The 23,343-nt window shown below is 31.8% G+C and overlaps 1 protein-coding gene across 2 annotated transcripts; it reads left to right on the top strand.

Moving 5' to 3' along the window:
• The first annotated feature begins 325 nt into the window (after positions 1–325).
• LOC143232116 (acyloxyacyl hydrolase-like) lies at positions 326–10,469 on the top strand. Of its 2 annotated transcripts, XM_076467203.1 has the most exons (18): positions 326–484; positions 811–961; positions 1,250–1,349; positions 1,652–1,717; positions 2,276–2,346; positions 2,910–2,970; positions 4,111–4,181; positions 4,450–4,498; positions 4,644–4,787; positions 5,115–5,184; positions 7,401–7,511; positions 7,733–7,769; positions 8,090–8,164; positions 8,362–8,437; positions 8,860–9,075; positions 9,183–9,279; positions 9,952–10,028; positions 10,150–10,469. In XM_076467203.1, the coding sequence occupies exons 1-18, from the start codon at positions 385–387 to the stop codon at positions 10,276–10,278; spliced, it is 1,701 nt and encodes a 566-aa protein (XP_076323318.1). In that variant the 5' UTR covers positions 326–384; the 3' UTR covers positions 10,279–10,469. The 2 variants fall into 2 exon arrangements, with proteins under 2 accessions (XP_076323318.1, XP_076323319.1); XM_076467204.1 differs by lacking the exon at positions 10,150–10,469 and having other exon boundaries at positions 9,952–10,037.
• Positions 10,470–23,343: the final 12,874 nt, after the last annotated feature.

Genomic DNA, 23,343 nt, shown 5'->3' with positions numbered 1-23,343 from the left:
CTCGAGTAGCTTTGTGCGAAATTCAAAACAAACAAAGAAACAAAACCAAACCCCTCTAATGTTTCCTACCTTCCACCCTCCTACATGAGCTTAACCGCTGAACCTAATGTAAATATTAATTGATTGAAAATTATTGTTTAAGTCACTAAAGAATGATAAAAGTCAACGCATATGATATACAATACTTTTACAAAGTAACATATAGTTCTGTCGATATATATATTTATTTCTAACATTTTGTTTATATAATTTCATTATCAAACTGGATATTTTGTAATTCCGCAGAAATAGTCTATATGATTTATAAAGGTTGTGTAAGGTGTTGATTATCTGAGGCTTCAGTTTGTTGTGATTGTGTAGATGATTAAGAGAAAAGTGTGAAAAATGAATTATAAGTTTAAGATTTGGTTGACAGTGTTTGTCTTTCTTGTTGTTTCTCAAAGTTGTTATTCGAAAGGAGTGAATGGGGGATATCCTTGTGCGGGTAAGTTGTGATAGGTTAATTGATAGAAGGTATTATGTTGAAATATTGTTTGGCAATAGCAAGGCTGATATGCTTATTGAGATAAGTAAATATTTTCCAACTGTGATATTAAGGCTTTGGATAACTATAAACTAATTATTTATTAGATAAAATAAGAACTTTTATAATTAACGTTGTAATTATACTACTACTGTCGTCGACAATCATTGTACTGATGATACAACTAATTGTTAAAATAGCGAGATCTTTTAACGTTTACTGTAAAATAATTTAAGTGGATATTCTGATTTGATCTGTGAAGGACTAAATCAGTGTTCTTTTTATAGCATGTACAGTATTTGTTGGAATTATCAAACAGTTAGCTGGTATACACAACAAGCCTCTTACGTTAGATAAATTTTGTAACTATCTACCCGAACAATACTACGAGTTATGTAAGATTCTTTTCAACACGTGGGGAGCTTCGATTATTGAAAAGTAAGCTTTTTATTGGAAACTTTCTATAAGTAACTTTATTTTATCGCTAGCTTTTAATCTACGATGACGATAAAAACCCATTCAAGACTGTATTTCAATACTATGTTAATCTTGTTATGATGTACATGTATCTAATTCCCCCAAAACATTGACCTACAATATATATGCATTACTCCTTGCTAAACTTAATGTGGCCCCATCTAGTGTTACCTGCTCGCATTTGTACTTACTACAATAATGTACTCTTAACATAACTGTAAAAATGTAATTTTTTTTTCCTTGTTTCAGACTGAGGCAACGCCAAACGCCTGATGTGGTGTGTTACAGTCTTGGTATATGCCGTGTTGATCATGGACAAACCTTCTGTCATCTTTTTCCAGAGCCGAAGGCAAGTTTTAATCTGGTTTAATGGTGATTTTAATATGAACTTTATCTCTCCTCTTAAGGAGGTTAAACAGATTCATGTTTTTTTTTTTTAAATTCTAATGTTATTAATAAAATGCCTTACGTGCTGTAATACTTTGTAAAAAGTAATCTTGTAACGTGTGTGCTCGCATTTATATGGATACAAGTGATGAAGAAATTTTATGACTTCAGATGTAAAACCACACTTGACTACAGTGGTAGTTAAAATGTGACTTTGATAACATGGAATATAAATAAACTAACATTTAAACTTTTATCTTTCAGACTGGGATGGCTAGAGCTATTGATAAGTCCAGACTAAAAGCCAAAGTACATACCTTCTTTCACTGGGTAAATAAATCTAACCTTAAGTTGTCATTAGTCGTCTTTCTATCTCTATTGATTCCACTTGTAAAGGGTTGTACTTATCCTACAAAAAATATTCTAATTTGGTGTTGAATAACATCCTCTCTGTTTTAAACCAGTATTAAACATAAATTTTCGTGCATAGCTGACTAGATTTGTTTCCAATTGGGTTTGTTTCAACTAAACTACTTAATTAGTTATAGCTAGCACTTAAATGCACTTCTTCCTTGCTTTATCTTCAATATTTGAATACATCTTCAGCCTAATCTACTTTAACTCTACTGCATTAAATTTAACCTATCTCTAATGCTCTCATTAACGCCTGAATAGGCTTAGGCTTAGGTCTGTATAGTTTTTTCTTGGTTAAATATTTTTAACTGGCTGTAAGTTTTCATAAAAAGTTCTTAAAATATTTAATGTTTCACAGTAACATGTTAACTAAACAGAGCTAGCTACTCTATGGTGCTGGGTTCTCTCCAAAATAAGTAATCTTTTTGTTAAAATTAATACATTCAATGTACTGTACAAATTTGTTCTTTTCAGTCTTTAGTGCAGTCCTTACCCTCCCTGTGCAACTTGCCTGGAATAAGACGTGTGTGTGATTCTTTAAACCTGTGAGTATCACTAAACAATTTCGTGCCATCTACTGGTGTATTATATTACATAAATTTATAACCTTTTATCTTTTTATTAGTTATGTTATTTTCGAATTGACATCGTATTTCATCCTTGTTAACAGCAACATGTTGAAAGGAAACTCTTCATAAATCTAATGGAAGGATTTATTGAAGTCGTACGTGCCAACAGTGTTAACTTCCGTTACTAAGTTTAAGACTGTCTTAATTGTTCTTTACTGAAAGAAATGGTTGTGAAGTTAACGTAATTTATCAAACTGTTGAGCTAATATGAATTTGTCATTGTGTACAATAATATTAGTGAACAATTCATGCACATGAGAACTAAACTTATCTTTATTGTTGAACATAAACTAATAAAACCGGTTTTAGGTTTACTCTATATAAATAACTTAGTTTTAGTCATTATCATATTCCAATCCCCGGAATCTCAATATCGCGACAAATTGTTAATATACCAGCTTCTCTAACACTAAATTTTAAATTACGTTTTCTCTTCTCTTTTCAATTTCTTACTTTCCGTTACGTTTTTCTTTTTACAGCTTTAAAAAGAACCTTGATCCTTCTATTGACCTTGATAAAGACAAGTACAGCACCGTCCAGGTTTGCAGATGTTTTTATGCTACTCGTATTGTGTTCAAATTTTAATACGTAACTTGAATATTACCATTTAAAAGGAACTACTTTGTTTCACAAGAAAACGTAATAAAACTATGCAAAAAAACCAGTAAGTACAACAAAAATTCATCTATTGAAACTCTCTCTGGCACGAGTTATGTGAGCTGTGTCCGACGTTTAGAAGGTGATGCGGTGGTAATACACCGTTTTTACGTTACCTTCCTATCAACTATCCGATAGTAAACGTTCCAAACATACGTCAGTGAGATGTGGATACTCAAACCTACAACGTATCAACCGACTTGTTTACCTGCAGCCGGTTATAGAAAGTAATCTCTCGAAAGAAACTAAAATAGAAAGTCTAATAAATTTTTACCATTTCGGGATAAACAGAATCAACGTCTTGATGTTGGCAATTCGGATTCCATCTTAATACTAAAGCCAAAATGAATTGGTATCACTCGTTGCTATATAAGTAACTCAACGCCAAGGGGAAAATTCTCTTCCATTATAGTCCGTGCCCGGAGCAAAATTTCGTGTGGATTTTAGCCACCATATAGCGGCTCAAAATTGCTTTTTCTTCCTCAGTACGAACCCTGTTATCTTTTGACCGATTTTTAATCTAACTTAACTCTGGAGGTTAGATTCTTTCAATTGATTACTTAGTGTAGTTCTTGTAGACTAACTTACCCCAACCTCGCTTATAATTTTAAAACATCGCGACAAGCTCCAATTTGTTTCTGTTTTTGATAACTAAGCTATAAAAACTCTTCTTCCACTGTTTTTTAATCTTCACGAACTGTAGGGGCGACTATACTGCTACTCTCTCCATTAGTAGAATTGACTGTAGCATATAAAACTTGCATCATAATCAAATAACTGGAAATAAGTTTTCATGTATGAGCAACTTTTTAAAGCTAAGTTTTGCTTCTAAATTTTTTTCTTTCCAATTTCGGTGTACTTTCAAATGTCAAATTTTCAAAGTATAGACTGAACAAGACGTTAACGTATGAACTTGTTTCGTAACTGAATGAATGATACTACTAGTTTTTTCTGAAACGTTTAAATGCGAGATAATACTACTTTATTGAGAGAATATAGTTCTGATAGAATAATGTTTCTTAGGTTTTACGAGGAAGTGTCTGGAGAGGCATGGACTGCAATGATTTCGATGATAGTATTTATCCAGGCCGAAAGTGAGTATTTAAAAAAACATTTAATCCTTCTACAGTCTTGCCACACTGCTACCTGGCAAATATCTTGTAAAAACAAAAATAATGGTAGTAATTATCCTTTTTAATGTCCTTTAAAATGAAAACTAAACCTTTGGATCTTTAATTTCCATCTCAACTGTTATCTAATGAATACTATAACTTGATCTTTTTTATCCAAACCTTCATCGACATAGAATAAGTCCTCGAAGGATGGAAGGCTTGATGAGACTGTTCTCATTGTTTCTTTTAGACCGCTAAATGACGATATCGAGAGAGATTCTAATTGCAATGGTATTTATGTAAGTATAATTCTTGTTCTTAAACCTTTTGCTTCAACACTGTTTCTTTCTTACAAATCATTGCAAATTTTTCACATTCATCTGATTTGTATGACTATTTCTAGAGGCTAGCGGTAACTATGTACCTAAATATCTTATTGCAAAGGGCATCGACACTGACAATGGCTATCCGTACGAGACTTCCCTCTGTGAAGGAACAGACCAGAGAGGAATAATCTACATTGGAGATTCAGTCGGTGCACATTTCCATATTCCTTCTAGCTGGCTTACACCAGCTGAAATGTTTCCGGTATTAAACCTTTATTTCTACATAGATTAAAACATTTTGTCGTTTTAAAAGAATTCCTTTACATAATGCTATAACTCGAGCCTTCAATGAGAATTTCTAGCTCATTAGTTTCTTGAATGTGGGTCCACAAATTACTAGCATTCTTTGTTTCTTTCCTAACACATTTCATACGTGACCCGGTTAAAGTAATATCGCGCGTCAAGATTACATTTTGCTTAATGAAAGTATTTCCTATTTGTAATTTCCTGCAAACTGGGTTTACAGCTACAAATGAAGGGAAGCTTTTTTACCTGTATCATATACAATGTTGTAATATTTCATCTTCAGGGTGTCTTTGAAAACGTCAGTTTTGTCTTGGCGAATGAATTTGACTGGCCTCATCTTTCATTTGCTACAGGTAAGTTTCGAACTTGTTAAACAAAACTTCCTTTTAGCCTTTACAGTGAAGTTATTTCTATGAAAAGGTAGGAGTAAACTGATCTATTTTGATAATAATCACGCTAGTAATCAAAACGTCGTACTTGTTTTAAAACTAATCTTACTGTTTTACTTGCCGATAAAGGAAAATTACTCAACATAAACATCCGTACTTTACCAAATTACTTCAACGTTTCAAAACTAACCACGTACATGATTTAGTTGAGCACTATTCAATGAAAATGGCATCGCATTTTACCACGCACATTATTTTGTTTCCAGTCATACACACCAGTCACTAGAACTAATACTTATGTGAAGACTTAAACCTCGTAAGTAGCCTTAAGTGCTGTAGTTTGCTGGTGATATGGTTTCCTTCAAGTTGGTCCGGCATGGCCAGGTGGATTAAGGCGTTCAACTCGTAATCTGAGGGTCGCAGGTTCGAATCCGCCATAGCACCAAACATGCTCCCACTTTCAGCTGTGGGGGCATTATACTGTGACGGTCAGTCCCACTATTCGTTGGTAAAAAGAGAAGCCCAAGAGTTGGCGATGACTAGCTGCCTTCCCTCTAGACTTGCACCCCTAAGCTAAGGCTATCTGCGCTAGCTGTCCCTTGAGTAAATTTGCGTGAAATTTAAAAGAAACCTTCCTTTTAAAAGATGACTAAAGAAGGTTGCTGCAGTAAAAGCTAAAGTGTATTCTTCACATTATATAGCGGAGCATTTCTTAAAATAAAAGTAAATAACAGCTTGTCTTGCTGTTTACCGTATATAAGGGTGGAATTAACTTAATCTTAAACTAACCCTTCAAGGTCACACTTACAACTTTCTGTACGTAAGGATGTGGTAAAGTGGTGATATCTTTTTACTTAGTTTTCAACTACATCCAGTTTCACCTTCGGACGTTTATCCCCATAACCTTCGGCGTAGAAAGCCAATGCAATACATTTCATGTTCAGTCGCATCAGTGTGGCAAGATTTTTTTCTTGCATTACATTATTGTCACTATACCCCCCAAAAAAAAAGTACCTCAAGGACTATTTTTTAAACTAAAAATCATTCTCAATGAGAGTTGAATCAACTTGTTCATGGTCATTTGGGTATGCTTACTGTTTAACGATAATTTTTGGCAGCAATTCCAATATTAAAGGCGTTCATCCGTTATGCCATTCCATAAGCTGTCGCTTTCAAACATAATCATCGTTTTAATTCTTGAAATTATAATAATAATAATAATAATAATAAAAGATCCCATCTAAACTTAAACAAGATTCATGTAAAACCTCTCAATGTCCTCACTTAACTCCTTTCAACTACTTTGTACTTCTCGATATTGTTCCTAATATAAAATGCGCCACATCTGTTGTACTCCATAATTTTAAGAATACGTTTTCGAATGAAAGGTATTTTATCTTGATCTAGAATGGTAAATAGTCTTTTTATTTGTATTTTGCTAGTAATACAAAACTCTTGCCCTACTGGCCCACTTCCCTAGTATGCGTAACATCCCAACAAAACTTAAGTCGCCGAAACTCTTAAGGCTTGGCATGGCCGAGCGCGTAAGGCGTGCGACTCGTAATCCGAGGGTCGCGGGTTCGCATCTCCGTCGCGCCAAACATGCTTGCCCTTTCAGCCGTGGGGGCGTTATAATGTGACGGTCAATCCCACTATTCGTTGGTAAAAGAGTAGCCCAAGAGTTGGCGGTGGGTGGTGATGACTAGCTGCCTTCCCTCTAGTCTTGCACTGCTAAATTAGGGACGGCTAGCACAGATAGCCCTCGAGTAGCTTTGTGCGAAATTCCAAAAACAAACAAACCGAAACTCTTAATCGTACCGCAATTTTTAGCGTCAGTTTCTGATGCAGCTACTATTTGACCAGAAGTAAGGGAAAGTTTTCCTGACCATTAGATAAACCTGTTTTTAAAAATATATTTTAGTGCTATAGCAAATTCTAACTCTAACTCCTCAAAATTAACATTTTTTAGAGAACTATAGTTATTGATAGTATATCTAACAGTTAAATGTTTCTTAAACTCGTGTAATAACTATTTCTTACCCAAAACAAGTTCCTTTTCAGTTAAGGTGAAATTTAATGTACCCTACTTGTTACTGAAACTATTACTACAGACTATATTAAACTTATTCAGTGAAAGCATACCCATTTTATTCTAATCACTTCCAATAACTTTCCAAAAGGTTACATGGACTCGAACTCTTTATCCCATGCAAATATGGACTCCTTATACTGGAGATTACATTCAAGAAACAGATGTAATCACAGAGATTATCAAAACCTTAGTTTCAATGGTGAGTTTGACACAACATACTAATCTAGGGGGTTAATGCAACTCAGGTTGTAATTCTATCTTAATACTAACTTCAATCTGGATTTTGTAAGTGACATACTGGCTTGTACAGAAGCCGTTTCGTAAATTTACTACTTTAGTGTCGTTGAACATAAATTTTAACTTGTACATGTTTAACAATACTTTAACTAGTTCTTTTACTATACAAAACTCTCTTTTTAGGAGCTAATACATCTACTATTATACATTGCATCAAAAGGTAAGTTTGTTTAGAAACATTTGGCTTGTATTCTCAAACTAGTAATAACATTCTAATTTCTTAACTCCAAATTAAATGTGCCTTATCTTTTACGAAATTAGAACAATGCTTTTAAAAATAACAAACTAGTATACATTAATTTTTAACACCTTTATTACCGTAAAATATTTGGCTTAACTGTTTAAAACATAGGCCATTCTGTATTATGTCACTTTCAAACCTTAACCTCAATTAGTTAATTGTAACTAGTTCTTTAGTGTGAATTCTGCAAACATTTGCAGATTCGTTATGAACTTAAGTTGTATTCTGTATTTCTTTAGTATATCCCGCTCTCAGACTACAGATTATCCAGCTATTGTTTTTTATGCATCGATGGGAAATGATGTGTGTTTAAGGTAAATAACATATTTACTTCGCGCATTAAAGTTAGACTTGCAAAACCTAACTCACAAACAATGATGAAATTGTGCACGTAACTAGTCGAATACAACTAGTTTTACTTCAGAACTTTTTCAAATGCTAATTTATCAATTTTAATAGCTTTACTGCCTTTTGTGAAATCTCTGTGCATTCGATTGTTTGTTTCTTTTAGTTACATGGAATCTCCAGCTGATTGGATTAGTAAGGAAACATACAAACAGAATGTCGTGAGAACACTTGATGAATTGGTAAGAACGAAAAGAATTTAGGTAACTTAACAGTGTCCAAATCTAAAATAGAATACTTTTTTCTATCAATACTATAAGTGTATCTTGGTCCTACTAGAGAAAGTACACATTAAGCAATTCCATGAAACTTCTGGAGGCTACAGAATTTATCTGCTACACCAGAAAATTTAGTTTCTAAATTTGTGGATACACCTATCCATGCATGGATAGAAAACCAAACTGCCTGGGAAGGTAAATGAATTTAGTTACAATCTTAACTCTACTGTTAAGATGATATTCCTTTTAAAAAGAAACTTGTTAGTAAAATTATTACCTCCATCTTATTTAAATTTACAAATGATTAATTCCAAATATTGCAAGTTGCATTTATCCTGAAATAGAATTGTCGTGTATTCAGTAAATATTTCTGAATTATTTTGTAGGACTTAATCCTTCCAACAAATAGCCATGTCATACTTGTTGGTCTAGTGAATGGAAGCTCAATTTATCCCTCAATGGCTCATCGTCTTCATCCTATAGGCCAACTATATGGTGATGTCACGTATTTGGATACCTATAAATGGTTGAATTGCATGCAAATTGGACCTTGTTTTGGATGGATGAATGAAAATGAAACATGGAGAGAAGCCACAACAAAAGTTGAGTTATTTCCCTTTGATAATGCTTTATTAAACACTTCATTCTCCTAAAAGTATCTTCCTATTTACTGTGATGTTGTAGTAATTATTTTCTTTCTTTTTATTAGAAAGCTCTTGAACTAACGAATGTACTGCGAGATTTACCTTCAACTTATTCTGCACGATCCTTCAAACTGTACTTCCTAGAAAATCCTATTTCTAAAGGTATTATTTCGGGTGTTTATTTGATGTTAGGTTTGTTAACCTTTTTATATGCAGATGTTGCAGTACTTATTCCAGCAGCTTTTTAAATGTCCATTTAAATTGAACGAGTACCGCTTTGTATGCTATCTAGATGTTGGGTTAATCTCTTGCATGTAAACACTTGTCTTGCCTAAACTGCCTTTCGATAAGATTCGAAGGACTGGTATTTTCGGTTATTTTAGTTAAATTCTGTTGCTTAGCATATTTCAGAGTTAGAACAAAACTGCACCTATACCTCTTGCAGATCTTGTCCCCATATTTCTATATATACTGTAAGTTACGTAACAGTTCGTTTAAAAACCTAAATTTAATTTTTAGGTTAAATGCCAAATACTTGCTGAAAGTCGCTTGACTGACAGCGACTAAACCTTTTTAACTGTTTTAAATTTTGTTTAAGTATAGTATACTAATTAGTACTTCATACAGTAGTCTATTCCGATTTTTTTTTTTTTAACTACTCTAAACCTAACTCCTCTTTTTTCATGATTAACTTTGCTTAAACATATTAAAGTGGCCAAATGTAGTTGGATGTCTTGAACATTGTCAAAAACACGGAGAATAAATTTAAAAAAATGTATTTTTATCCTGTAACCAACATATAAGAACATCACTAATTAAAATTATCTATGCTAGCTATTAAAATGTGGAAAGAGAATGGTGGTGAAACATGGCAGCTGTCAGAACCAGTAGACAGTCTTCATCCAACACAGGTACAATAACTTATTTCGGATGATCTTCAATTATTTCTGTAGAATAGTGTTACTGAAATATGATTTTGTAAACAGTTTCATCCTGAACTTATCTTTTCTGTTTTGTTTATGCTAACCACAGGTAGCTCAGCCTCTAATTACGAAAGTATTGTGGGACGAACTGGAGAGTAAATATCCTGCAGTCCTGGGTAGAGAGAACGTTAACAATGTTAAAATAGAACAACTGTTTGGAGACCAGAATGGACATTAATTTGTTTGTTTTATTTTGTTATCTTATTTATAGCTTTATTTTGTTAATGTTGTTCTTAAAAGATTTACTGAATATTTTAAATGTTCAGCAGTTTTTGTATATGTGAAACGTTATAAATTGCGATTTAAACTTGTTGGTCAGTTACGTTTAGAAATCTAGACGTTAATTAAAAATACTAACCTTCTTCCGTTCTCATGCGAATGGAGTGTTTTATTTTGAAAACTTTAATCTCTTTAATTACTTTGCATCAAAACAAAGGCGGTGTTTTTACCTTCAATGAAATGTTTTTAACATTTTTCGTTGATCTATTAAAAACTTGTTTTGTTTTTTGTTTCTTCTAATACAAATTTTCTATAAAATATCAACAATGAAAAACATTTTAACTTTCTGAAAAACTTCTTCCAGAGAACTTGAACTAAAACTTGATCATGCTATATTTTATGCGTATTAGTGCTAATTTAGTGATAACCACAACTCAGTATCTGTATCAACAGCTGAACTTCAGAAATTGATTTAACTTTTCGAATTCAACACTTTGCTGCTTGTCTACTAGATGGCACTAAGAGCTAAGTATCATGCAAACTGTTATGCGGTAACTTTAAGATAATTCAGTGTAATGTAATTTATTTAAAGTGACTTGGCTTTATATGGATGATAATCTCTACGATACTGGCTCCCTTGCTGACAACTATATTCAGAATTTCCGGTAAAAAATTTTACTTTCAGTTAAGTATTTTAAACTTGCACAGCTGGTATAATAACGAAACCTGATATTTTATTCAAATAGAGCGTTAGATAGCGGGAAAAGCCAATAAATTCATTCCATCTCTTAACCCGAAAATGACCTGAAGAAGATCGAAACGTTCTTAATTTTAAGTGTTTACACATACCAGCTGTATTGATACAAAGTGTACTTGCTTCTCCATGTAAAGTCGACAGGTTAGTCTGTGGTAATCAGCCGGTTAAGTAATACGTCCTTTCATCCTTATTTTATTCCGTTTTCTAAAGTTTAGAACAGCCACCCCTGCATTATCTTGTTAACTTAGCTAGCGCATATTATAGGGTGCCAGATAGAACATTCTTTATTTTCTAGTGATGATAGAACATGCGATTTTCATGTGCATATTAGAAACTCTTTGTTCATAGTGGTTGAAAGAGAAGCGCCATTGTAAATTGGTCAAACTAATATTGTATAGTGTCTGGCTCATTAAAAGCTCACTTTAATTTTATTTCTTCAGGTTGCAGCACTAAGAACATTACGTAATAGCTCGACTTTTATTACGTTGACTTAAACATGTCTGATAAAATTCATATTCGTGAATGTATCGATATGAAATTTAGATTTTCTCGAAACTCTTTGACGCCATTGTAAATTTGTCAAACTAATATTGTATAGTGTCTGGCTCATTAAAAGCTCACTTTAATTTTATTTCAGCAACTAAGTCGTACTGATTTTTGTTACCATGGATAAAATTCATATTCGTGCGATTTTCTCGGACGAGGTCAAGCTTCATGACAATGTAACAAACTGTAATCTCAATCGGGTATTTGATGGTTGCACAGCTAAAGGAATTTATTTTGAAATAAACGATGTCCTTGTTTCACGTTTCTTAATCTAATATGCAAAAACCTGAACATTTCATAAAACTTAGTCTATGTTTAAACGATGAGTTAAGTCATTAGTATAATGTAGTTATACAGAATGTTGCAACTTGTCTGTATCGATACTCCACAAGCACCTGGTTGTGGACAGAACCTGCCAGATCACGTATTATCCACTATTATCTTTTTTATATCTAATTGATTGTTCAATTTAATAGTTTTCATCGTTGACGCTGTAGTTATAATAAACTAATATTTACCCTTACCTTAAATTTTGTCTTTTAAATTATTTGCATAAATGAATAATTACAATTCACTTCATAGCAAAACTGCTGACATCTATAGTTTACTACTAGATTTACATCTCGTCGGGCCTGATGTTTCCTGGTAGAATGCTTTGGTAAAATTTGTTATAATAAACGTAGTACGATTAACATTAGTTTTCATTTTCTTGCTCTTGTGAGTTTTGATTACTATCGTGATAAAAGTTTGCTACATGAAATGGGTTGGGTGCTTCTATTAGTTACCTTTATGGATATTTTTTGTTGGAGTCGGAAATTTGTTCAACTATGTGAATCAAAATATCTGGGTATTTGAATTTATTAAACCTAAGATCTGCTATCCTTCCATTTTTATTTTTCATGTAAGTCGTATTCTATTCTATATTTTTGTAGGCAAGTACAATATAAAGTATTTATTCTATAAAATTATCTGGAATGATGGTAGCGCCGGTAAATCTTTTAACATTTTTAAATAGCAATTTTTAATATTGTCGTTAACGTACCGCGCACGAGACAATCTTAATGTTGTCTTATCAAAGATAACGTTCGAAAACATCCAAAATACAGTAAGTTATTTATTTTGTATTGATCTAAAATGCAAACGATTCAGCACAGATTTCTAAACGAGAAATTGGTAGACATCTTGCTTCAATACATAATACAGGTAATATGAGCATACAGCGCCAACTGATGCTAAATGTTTGAACATATAAATGAATAAGGCCCTTTGATAGTGCCAATACTTCTAAGTGTTTTTTCAAACTGTTATTACCCGAAGTTAGGTAATTTATTAAATTAAATTATTTGAGAAGTATCCAAATGAATATGGATAATAGAATAATTCTGCTGAATAACATTTCATTTTGCCGTACTAGTGTGGAGTGGGCGGTTATAACCCATTAGTTTGTTGATGGCACAAATTGACTTCGATATATGCAGAGGTCGGAACCTACAACGCTAGGTTGTGATTGAATTTTATCTTTGAGAAACGAAGTGACCATCTTAAATTTCGTCATTCCATTAACCAATGTCCTCATTAGAATTACAGTTGAAGGTATTTCGTTAAAACAAATACGTCGACGTTTCGGTTTTTCTAAAGTTCTTTTGAGTTGTCTCGTATGAAACCACATTTTTTTATAAACATTATTTAATAGATAATATCGGTTCAATCATTCATGATTGATAGATAAGGTTGGGCCAGATGTTGTAGACAAGCATAGAAGCAAAAGGAAATCATTAGACTAATCCTGTTATCACATCTATAAAATAAGCTAAGAATGCATACACAGATTAGTGGCTACGATTACAACATAATTTAAACTCATTAATTTCAATGGATTCCTAGCAGCAGTGGTTGTGTAACTAACGAGGCAAATACATCTAATTCAAAACTCTCGGTAACAAAACGGAAAAAACAACAACACTGGTATAGTAATATGATAAGAAGAGAAGCGCATGGCTAACATACAGCCTTACTTACTCATTCTTCTGGCTAAAAAGTGACGAAGACACACAGGGGTGACTTCTGAATGACACATTATCTCCCCCATAAGGAGATTGATAATGAATTATGGTAGTAATAATTCACTTGTGTGTTTTAATACAGTTGTAGATTAACTTTTATATATAATTATAGAATTATGTTTAACTACTTTAAAAGAAGTGTTCATCGTATTATTTACAACAGTTTCAGTTTTTATTCCAGTGTGAAAATAGTTTAAAATGATATTTAGGCAGAAGTATAATTTGTAGTTATTAATGAGACAAAAATTCAATCAGTCGATACATTTGCAAGTTAGAGTAGTTAGCCAATGTCCTAATGCACATAAATGGTGGATTGTGTTGGAATATACGTATTTAAAAATTGTAAAGTAGAATAATTTACACCAAACTGAGTTTAGAAATGTTGATATTTTGATGTAGTAAAATACTGTGCATGTTCCATATTTAAAGTTTAATACACAAAAAGAAATAAATATATTTTACTGGAGCAAGTATTTAATAAACTGAAACAATAAAAATGACTTTTAAATATCTTAAAAGCTTTCTTTTATTGATGTTCATTTAAATAGAAATTTAAAACCCACAAATGCTTAAAACATTAAAACATTGGTTTCTCTTCAGAATATTGTTCAGTTTCTATAATAAATATTGCTCGAACAAGACCTACTTCACAATGTAAGATATGCCGTAACTTTAACCATCAGAATACAGCTGAAATTAGTATTAATGATAACTAGAAAGAACTTAAATCTTTCGTTCGGTATAAGCACAGCTTATGAGCCATTTGGAATTCTCTTGGTCCGTTCCAGTTGGGCCACGAATCTAAGGCTATGTCGCCGTAATTGTTGACTCGTATTCAAAATTTTAGGAAACTACAATTTTCTCTATGTCGTAAAGTTTGGTATCAAACTGTAGATTATTACTCAAAATTTTCTAATTTAATTTTCTAATTTAATTTTCTAATTTAATTTTCTAATTTAAAAGTAAATGTTAAACGCAAACATACCTTTTTTATGTATATCAGATGGTATGTTAAATGTAGTAGTGGTTTAAATGAGATTTTGTAATGTCGAAATACAAAGTTTGTATAATTATACGAATTATAAACTCAAATTATTGATATTGAGAAATTAAAATATAAAATAAATATTTTTCCATTTCTCGAGATATCTCGTATTCCATTAAACAAGGGCCCCACTCACCTCTTTCAATATTTGGAAACAGTTTCTTATATTTGGCATGTGGATAATCACTCTAAAGATCAGAATGTCGCACTAGTGGCTTTCTCAGGCGTATTCAAATATAACGGGAGTCATATTTTTGTGACAAACCTTCATGTTGGTAAGTGGAGTCTTTAGCCTGTTCGAAATTTACCATTATGTGAGACCCATATACAGTTTAATTATTAAACTTGATAAATTATAATAGAATTCTACGGTATCAAGATATAGAAGTAATCTAGCTCCTCTTTTTCACCAACGAATAATTGGATTGATCGTACATTATAATGCTCACACGGCTGAAAGAGTGAGCATCTTTGTAAGCATGATTCAAACCTGGGGCCTTCAGATTACGAATAGTGCTCTAACCACCTTGTCAAGCCGGGTCAAACTACAAATGCATATCACTACAATATTTGATTTTCATAGTTTTTATTGTTTTTGTATTACAATTTCATCAACATCAATTTTCAGGTTTTATACTATGCAAAGCTAGAAAATTATCCTTTTTTTTTATTTTACGGCATTGATTTGGAAGTAGCTTTATTATATTCCTAAAATCGAAATTCATTAAAAAAATTTATAAAACTACATACAATTATTGCTACAGAAAAGATATTGTATGACCAGCACAGACACGCACAACATTTGCGGGTCAAGTCGCACATTACTTCTTTAAATACAATATCATAGACATAAACCATGATCTATTATATTTCCATTTAGCTAACTTCACAGACAAAGAAACGAATGAGAAGTATTAAGGAGTATCAGGACTTTCAATTTTGAAATAATTCTAATCGGAGACACAGAAATGTATAAATTCATTAGTTTTATTCTTTCCATTAGTTGAGTTTTTAGCAATTTTGTAAATAGATAAATTACAACTGTATCTTGGATGTCCTTTTCACTCTACGTTACTCAGAGTTGAATTTTATCTTTCTTACTATTATAAGTAAATAAAGTTAACATATCTAGTTGTCCAAAATATATTTTTTGCAAAGCCCCAATTTTTAAAAATATCATACAAGAGACAAATTAAGAAATTAGTAAATATTTGTTTTTCAGTTTCGCTGTCTATACGTTTCATTTTATACTTTCCGTATATTGACAAATAGTATGAAGTTGTATCTTTGTTGCAAAGCAATATACAATAAAAGCGAGTGTTTTAAACACAGTTTGTTTTTATCAGAGTAATAAACAATACATGATACATTGTAGTTTGTTTTTGCTTCTCCTTTAACATAATAAAACTATATAAAAATAAATTTAATAGAGATTTCACAAAAGATCAACCATAATTTCCTGATAGGTTAATTACTAGTTAGCTGAAAGCCTCTTGAATATATAATTATAGTAAATGTTGTCACGATTCTATCATCCGTTGTGCAGAAAACATGATTAATATATAATAAAAAAACAAAAACACAACAGATTTCAAGTTTTGAGAACTTGTTTTAGTTTACTATCAGTGAAATGGAATACATCTTTCTCATTCGAAAGGTCAGTGTCGTACTATGAGAATGAATTCCAAAGTTTACAAAAAAACTTAAGGTGATCAATGTTGACCTGGCATAGTCAAATAGTTGGGACACTCGACTCGTAATAAGAAGGTTGTAGGTTCGAATCTCCGTTACGCAAAACATGTTCGCTCTTTCACCGGGGTAGCGCTTTATAACATGACGGTCAGTCCCAGTATTTGTTCATAAAAGGGTATCCCAAGAATACGGCGGTGGGTGATGATGACTAGCTACTTTTCATCTAGCCTTATACTGCTAAATTAGAACAACTATCGCAGATAACCCTCATGTAGCTTTGTTTTTTTTTAATTTTGCGCAAAGCTACATGAGAACTATCTGCGCTACCCACCCTTAAGTTAGCAGTGTAAGACTAGAGGGAAGGCAGCTAGTCATCACCACTCACCGCCAACTCTTGGATTACTTTTTTTGCCAACGAATAGTAGGATTAACCGTCACATTTTATAACGCTCCCATGACTGCAAGGGGGGATATTTGGTGTGAAGGGGATCCAAACCCACGACCCTCAGATTAAGAATCGTGGACCCTAACCACCTGGCTTTACAAGGCACCAAACCTGACCAATGTTCATATATATATATATATAGAAGCAAACTAATTGTAGTAGTGGATATTTGTTTGAATTATGAAAAATTAGCACTTAAAATATTTAAAATATAAGTCTCCAATCGCTATTTTAGATTTATTTTTAAACATGATGATCCAAGTTGAGTCATTTGAAAACGAGAAAAAAAAATCATTATGTTCTTATCTATTGCAAATATGTATAGTGTATGAAAGTCATCGCCAAACGACACCAGTGTTGGACACGAAGGTTCGTTGCAGCAATGACTTTTGAAAAGTTAGAAACAATAATATCAGAGCTAAACGTAATGGTTTTAATTGTAATGGGTATTGTTTATTGAAAAATATGATTCAACCATCGGTGTGTGCAGATGAGGAACTATTGCAGAGAAGGTAAACCAAAACGAATATGAATGATAAACTTAAGGAGGTTATGGTTATAGATTATTCTTTGAGAAGACATGTGGATAAAATAGTCTATGTGGTAAATAGGGTGAAAAGTATTAGATTATATTACCCAGTCAGTTATGGGTACAGGATATAAGTGAGAGAGATAATGAAAGGAACTAGTAATGATGTAGTGTTTTGTGCACGTGGGGTCTAATGGAATAAGAAAAAGAACGTTTGAGGAACTAATTCATAAGTATAAAGGGTGCGTAAAACATTTTAAAAAGTGCCTATAACTTAATTATATCAGGGATACTTACAAGAATTAATTGCAAAAATAAAATTATAAGTAGGTCAATATAGCTAAAAGTTAGCCTTGATTTAATAAGTAAGGAAGCTTTTTGAATTTGATGGTTTACATTTAAAACTAGGATTAAAGAGAGTAGTGAAGTTTTATTTTTTCTTCAGTTTTTACTAATGAAGGATTAAGTAATATTCCCAATCTCGAACAGTTGATAAATGGAACTAAGTTTGAATAAGACTATCGCATTACTTCTTAGGTTCTTAAAAAAGAAATCTGGGTATTAAAAGAACGGCAAGACTCCTATGTTAGTTAATATTTCCAAAAGAGTTAAGGATTGGACACATGAGCCACTTGCCACGAAAAATGATAAAAATTGTTTCAGTAATTATAGGCCTGTTAGACTTGCATCATTAATGAAGAACATTATGGAAAGTCGATAAAAGTTGTTAACCAAGTTTAAAATTTTGTTGGTTAGTTAACAAAGTTTCACCAAGGGGATAATTTTGTCTTACAAATCCTTTGACATTTTTTTTAAAAAGATCACTGTTTATGTGCACGAGATTAAGTTTGTCGGTCTGATGCTATCTGGAATTTCAAAATGAATTTGTCAAGGCCCACATAAAATGCTTGTAAGAGAATTATCTCCATTGGTATGAGGGACAACTTAGATAACTTAATAGAAGAGTGGCTGGATGGAAGAAAGCAGATGGCTGTTATAAATGGAGTTTAGTCAAAATGATATGATGTCACAAGTAGAGTATCTGAGAGATCAATCTTAGAACTTTTACTTCTTTTAATATATAGATGAAAAAATGCTCAATAAATATTTAAATTTACTGATGATATCAAGGTCTTGGGTGTTGCTGAATGTGAGAAGAGTGCTATTGCTTTACAAAAGGACTTAAATCGTTTAGAGAGTCAAGCAAATGGCAGATGGGTTTTATCATAATAAATGCAAGATAATACATCCGAATTATAAGTACAATTAAAAATGGAAGAACGTAAAGAGTGTTATGAAAGAAAAAATATTCGTGTAGTGATTGTTCAGTCTCTTAAGTTATCCAAGCAGTGAACTAGTGGTAGGGCAAATAAGATTTTATATTGTATTTTTATAAATATTAAATACAACTCTAAATAGGTCATTTTGTTCAGTCTTGGGTTTCTTATCTTAGACATTCAATTCTTTGAATTGGTTCAGAGAAAGATTACTGAAATGGTGTCTGGGATGGAGAGTTTGTTATAGAAGATGAGGTCAATATTTATGAAATGAATTTTTCTTGAAAAACGAAAAACTGAAGGGGATCTGACTGAGGTGGTTAAGATTTTTAAGTGAATTAATAGTGTTGGCGAGTTATATTTGTTTTGTAATGATAGGAATAAAGGACACAAATATAAGTTTTAGCAAGGTAAGACAATTTTATTTTTAAAAAAGCATTTGAAACGAGTTGATCTCGGGATTTGTCGAGACCTAAAAATTTAAGTGGGTTTAGGAGAAAGGTTGATAACTATGTAACTGATAAGTGTTGGCTTCGAGTTTTTCGTTTTATGTACTTATTTATTATTTAATTGTTTCAATCTAATTTAGAGGATGGGATAACGCAGATGTACCATATAGGTTTCTTTTGTCCCTGAACATTATGTTATGCAATATAAAATGATTTGCGCAATTTGTTTATTAATACAGGAAAATGAATCGGATATTTACAAAATTGTTTACTATAAAGCTCAGCTGTGTTAAGTTATTGTGAGGGATACATGTATTAACCACGTATTTATTATGTCTTTAAGTACCTAATACTGTTTTATTTTTAACAATCGACGTACTAATGTAAATCTTGTATAAATGCCTTGTTATGAAAGAAATATTTGTTTGTTTTCTTTACAGAACCTCGCCTAAAGTTTATAAATTGACGCCAAAATACAAGTTTCAAAATATTGTTGGTTTGTAACAGTTAGTATACTACAAACCTCAGAAGTTATAATTGTGATACACGCTTATTAATCAGAAAACTACAGATACTTTAGCAGGAATATTTATAGATTTCGAACGTTACAACCGTTTAATTTCGGTAAATTAACTTCAAACGTTAGTATTTCTATTAAGATATTAGATATTTTCGTCGGGAAATTTATCGCGTGAAGGAGCTTGCTGGCTAACCGTCAAGTTAAGTAAACCTGCGTATTAACACAGAATTAATTCGCTTATCATGAACGCTGATAAAACATGCGGTTCCAGACCAGATAGAAGACTCAGTAAGGTTTGTAGTTTGTAACACTTTTTTTTATAAATTATTATATATAGTAATTTTATTATAAATTGTGTTGCTGTTTGTATATTAAAATATATTTGCTTTTGTTTGTTTAGAATGAAGCACAACGCTACACAGGAGGCTATCTGTGCTTTACTCACCACAGGTTTTAAAACCTGGATTTCAACAGTGTCACTACAGAGACATACAAATGTGCCACTGGGGGTATATTGATGTTAGAAAAGAAAATTGTGTGCATCAAGCTTGTTGCCAAATATAAATTTGACACATATAAAAATTTAATTAACTTTTAAATCGAAATTTTAGGCTATTTAAACTCGTAATACGTGACGTAATAAAATGGAAAAGTGTCCAAGATAAGTTATAACACGTAATACCATACAAATTTTATAAAAATAAATAAAATTATTCAGTAAGGTTGTGCATAAGGAGTAACTCAGAGAAACTAAGATACTGAGTTATAGCAAATGTACCACGAAAATAATTGTAAGAGTCAAGAATAAGAGTTGACTGGTCAATGAAGGTCATTAGTTTAAGTGCCAATGATGACAAATTTCTTTTTTTAATTATTCTTTACTATTTTTCTCAGGACACCTTTATTCGTAGTCAAATAATATATCTAAAAGGAAGTTTTCAGGAATCGGTGATGAAAACTTTTTATCTCAAACGTACATACCATTGACGAACTTTTAGTTAAGCAGCACAAAGAAACACTACTAAAATTTTGAAAAGAAACTGCCGTACTAATTATACTTTAATTTTATACATTATACATTAATATTAAAATTTTAGCATTAATATTTTGATTCTATCATTGATTTGTCTTTTATTTGTTTCTTGTTTAGCGCAAAACCACAAGTATGTACTATTTGTGTTCTACTCACCACAAAATCAAAACTCGATTTTTAATGTATGGTCCAGCCATCTTGGGATTCTGGCCTAACTTATTAACCTCATTATGTAGAGTGAACTTCAAATATAAGAATATTATAATTATAAGCTTATAATAACCCCGGCAACAAATATTTCTTTAGTCTACGGTATCTACATATACTCGTATATGTATAGAAAATTAGTACTCAACAGTCAATTTAAACACCTTCAAAAGGAAGGACTATGTAAATAAGGGGTAAAAGAAAAAAAAATTAAAACGGGTTGATTTTTAAACTTTTGTAGTAATTTAGATAATATTTTTTGTCCCGGTATTAGGGTATGTAAATTAATTTTCAAAAGGATTTATCAACTTAACCACTCTAAAGTAATAGCATTAATTAATATAATAAAAAGTGTTGATTTATGAAACGATTATGTAAAGCATTAATTTTAGAATTTATAAAATATCGATTAAAAATTAACGATTTATCAGGTTTTGAAAAATATAGACTGCAAATTGAAATTTCATATTTGATAATTAACTTTAAATATATTCAACGGCTTGCAGATTTCTAAACTTATTCATCAATCTATAAAAGATAGTATTCTTCTTTGTAAAACCTGAAGTCCATCGTTAATTATAAATAGGAAATTCTATCTGGTCCACTATTATATAATTATAAAATTATTTAACTAATTAAGAAGTAGATGAAATTATTAACGTACGTTGAGAGTGTGAACATAGTTTATTTATTGAAACGTTTCATAAACATATTATTACTGGTAACTTGGAAATTATAAAAGATAAACTTTTATTTGAAATAGGACCGGCATGGCCAAGCGTGTTAAGGCGTGCGACTCGTAATCTAAGGGTCGCGGGTTCGCATCCCGGTCGCGCCAAACATACTCGCCCTTTCAGCCGTGGGGGCGTTATAATGTGACGGTCAATCCCACTATTCGTTGGTAAGAGTAGCCCAAGAGTTGGCGGTTGGTGGTGATGACTAGCTGCCTTCCCTCTGGCCTTACACTGCTAAATTAGGGACGGCTAGCACAGATACCCCTCAAGTAGCTTTGTGCGAAATTCCAAAACAAACAAAATTTACGTGAAATATTTAAAAGGATCTAAGTACAGTATTGCCACAAAATGCAATATGCAAAATATTCTAAAACTTCATGAAAACAATATTAATCGATATAGCTCAAAGTTAACTACATCACATTTTACCCAACCTAGATGGTCTTTGAAATGGAAGTTTTATGTACTTAAAAAAATAAGATTTTAATTATCCCGTGTAAAATTAAAGAAGTGTTATATACATTTATTGTTTCATCAGTTAAAAAAAAAGATTCAAGAATCACAATAAAAATATCTTATAGTTCCTATTCATAAGGCTAACTGTAATTTTGGTTTCATTTCTAAAACGTTATATGCGTTAATTATGATAAAATAAATCAATAGTATACAAACAGTTATGCTTATAACCATTTTAACGATACAGTAATTAATAATGTCATTAAGGCTTATAAAAATGTTATCCTACACCAAGTTTTTTTGTATACTTACTGTTTCTGTATGCAATTCCAAAACTCCAAAAATCTGCGATTAATTTTAGGTTTAATTCCAGTTCGATGAGAACAATTATTAAATAATCAGCGATTTTATTAAATAAATTACTTAATAAAATTACAAATGCAAGTATGAATAATAAAAACACACATTTTGGATAATAAAAAATAATGAACGTATTTTATATTATCTAAGAAAATGTGAACAAGTAAAGAGTATCCAAACGTTTGATTTTACCACAAATCCATTAAAATATTTAATTTCTGTTATGAAATGAGTAAAAGAACAATTCTGCTGTCTTTTGAAATCACTGAATGAAAGAAAATCTAACTCCAAAAAACCTAAATTAAGTTTCTGCATCTATACTAATTATGCATAAATGTTAAAATCTAGGTATTTAAACAAGTAATTAGAGTTCCAATGGGAACTAACTATTCTGTTTGTATTGTAACTGTATATCTTTATGAATTTCCTTTGTTTTGAACTTCGCGCAAAGCTACACGAAGCCGTCCCATAATTTAGTAGCCTCAAACTAGAGGAAAGGCAGCTAGTCATCATTACTCACCGCTAACTTTTGGGCTACTCTTTTACCAACGAATAGTGGGATTGACCGTCATATTATAACGCCCACACGGCTAAAAGCGCGAGAATGTGTGATAGGGATTCGAACCTACGACTCTCAGACTAGGAGTCAAGCGCCTTAACCACCTGGCTATAACGGTTTTATTTTTATGAGAATGAGTTTATTGAAAATTACATAAATCTTGAACGTCTTTGCATTAAATTACTCATAAATAAATGATTTAATTAGTATAAATAATCCTGAGATAAATTATCTTATTAACACTATTTATTCGGTAGAATTAGAAATTTAAAATGTTCAATTTCTGATGTAAGGATATATTATTTAGATATAGAAATTAAAATAATTGATAATGATATCAATCTTAATATTT

This window comes from Tachypleus tridentatus, chromosome 11 (genome assembly GCF_004210375.1).
Source record: "Tachypleus tridentatus isolate NWPU-2018 chromosome 11, ASM421037v1, whole genome shotgun sequence".
Taxonomy (NCBI): domain Eukaryota; kingdom Metazoa; phylum Arthropoda; class Merostomata; order Xiphosura; family Limulidae; genus Tachypleus; species Tachypleus tridentatus.
The sequence above is the reverse complement of the archived record's forward strand: the minus strand, read 5'-3'. Positions and strand labels throughout refer to the sequence as shown.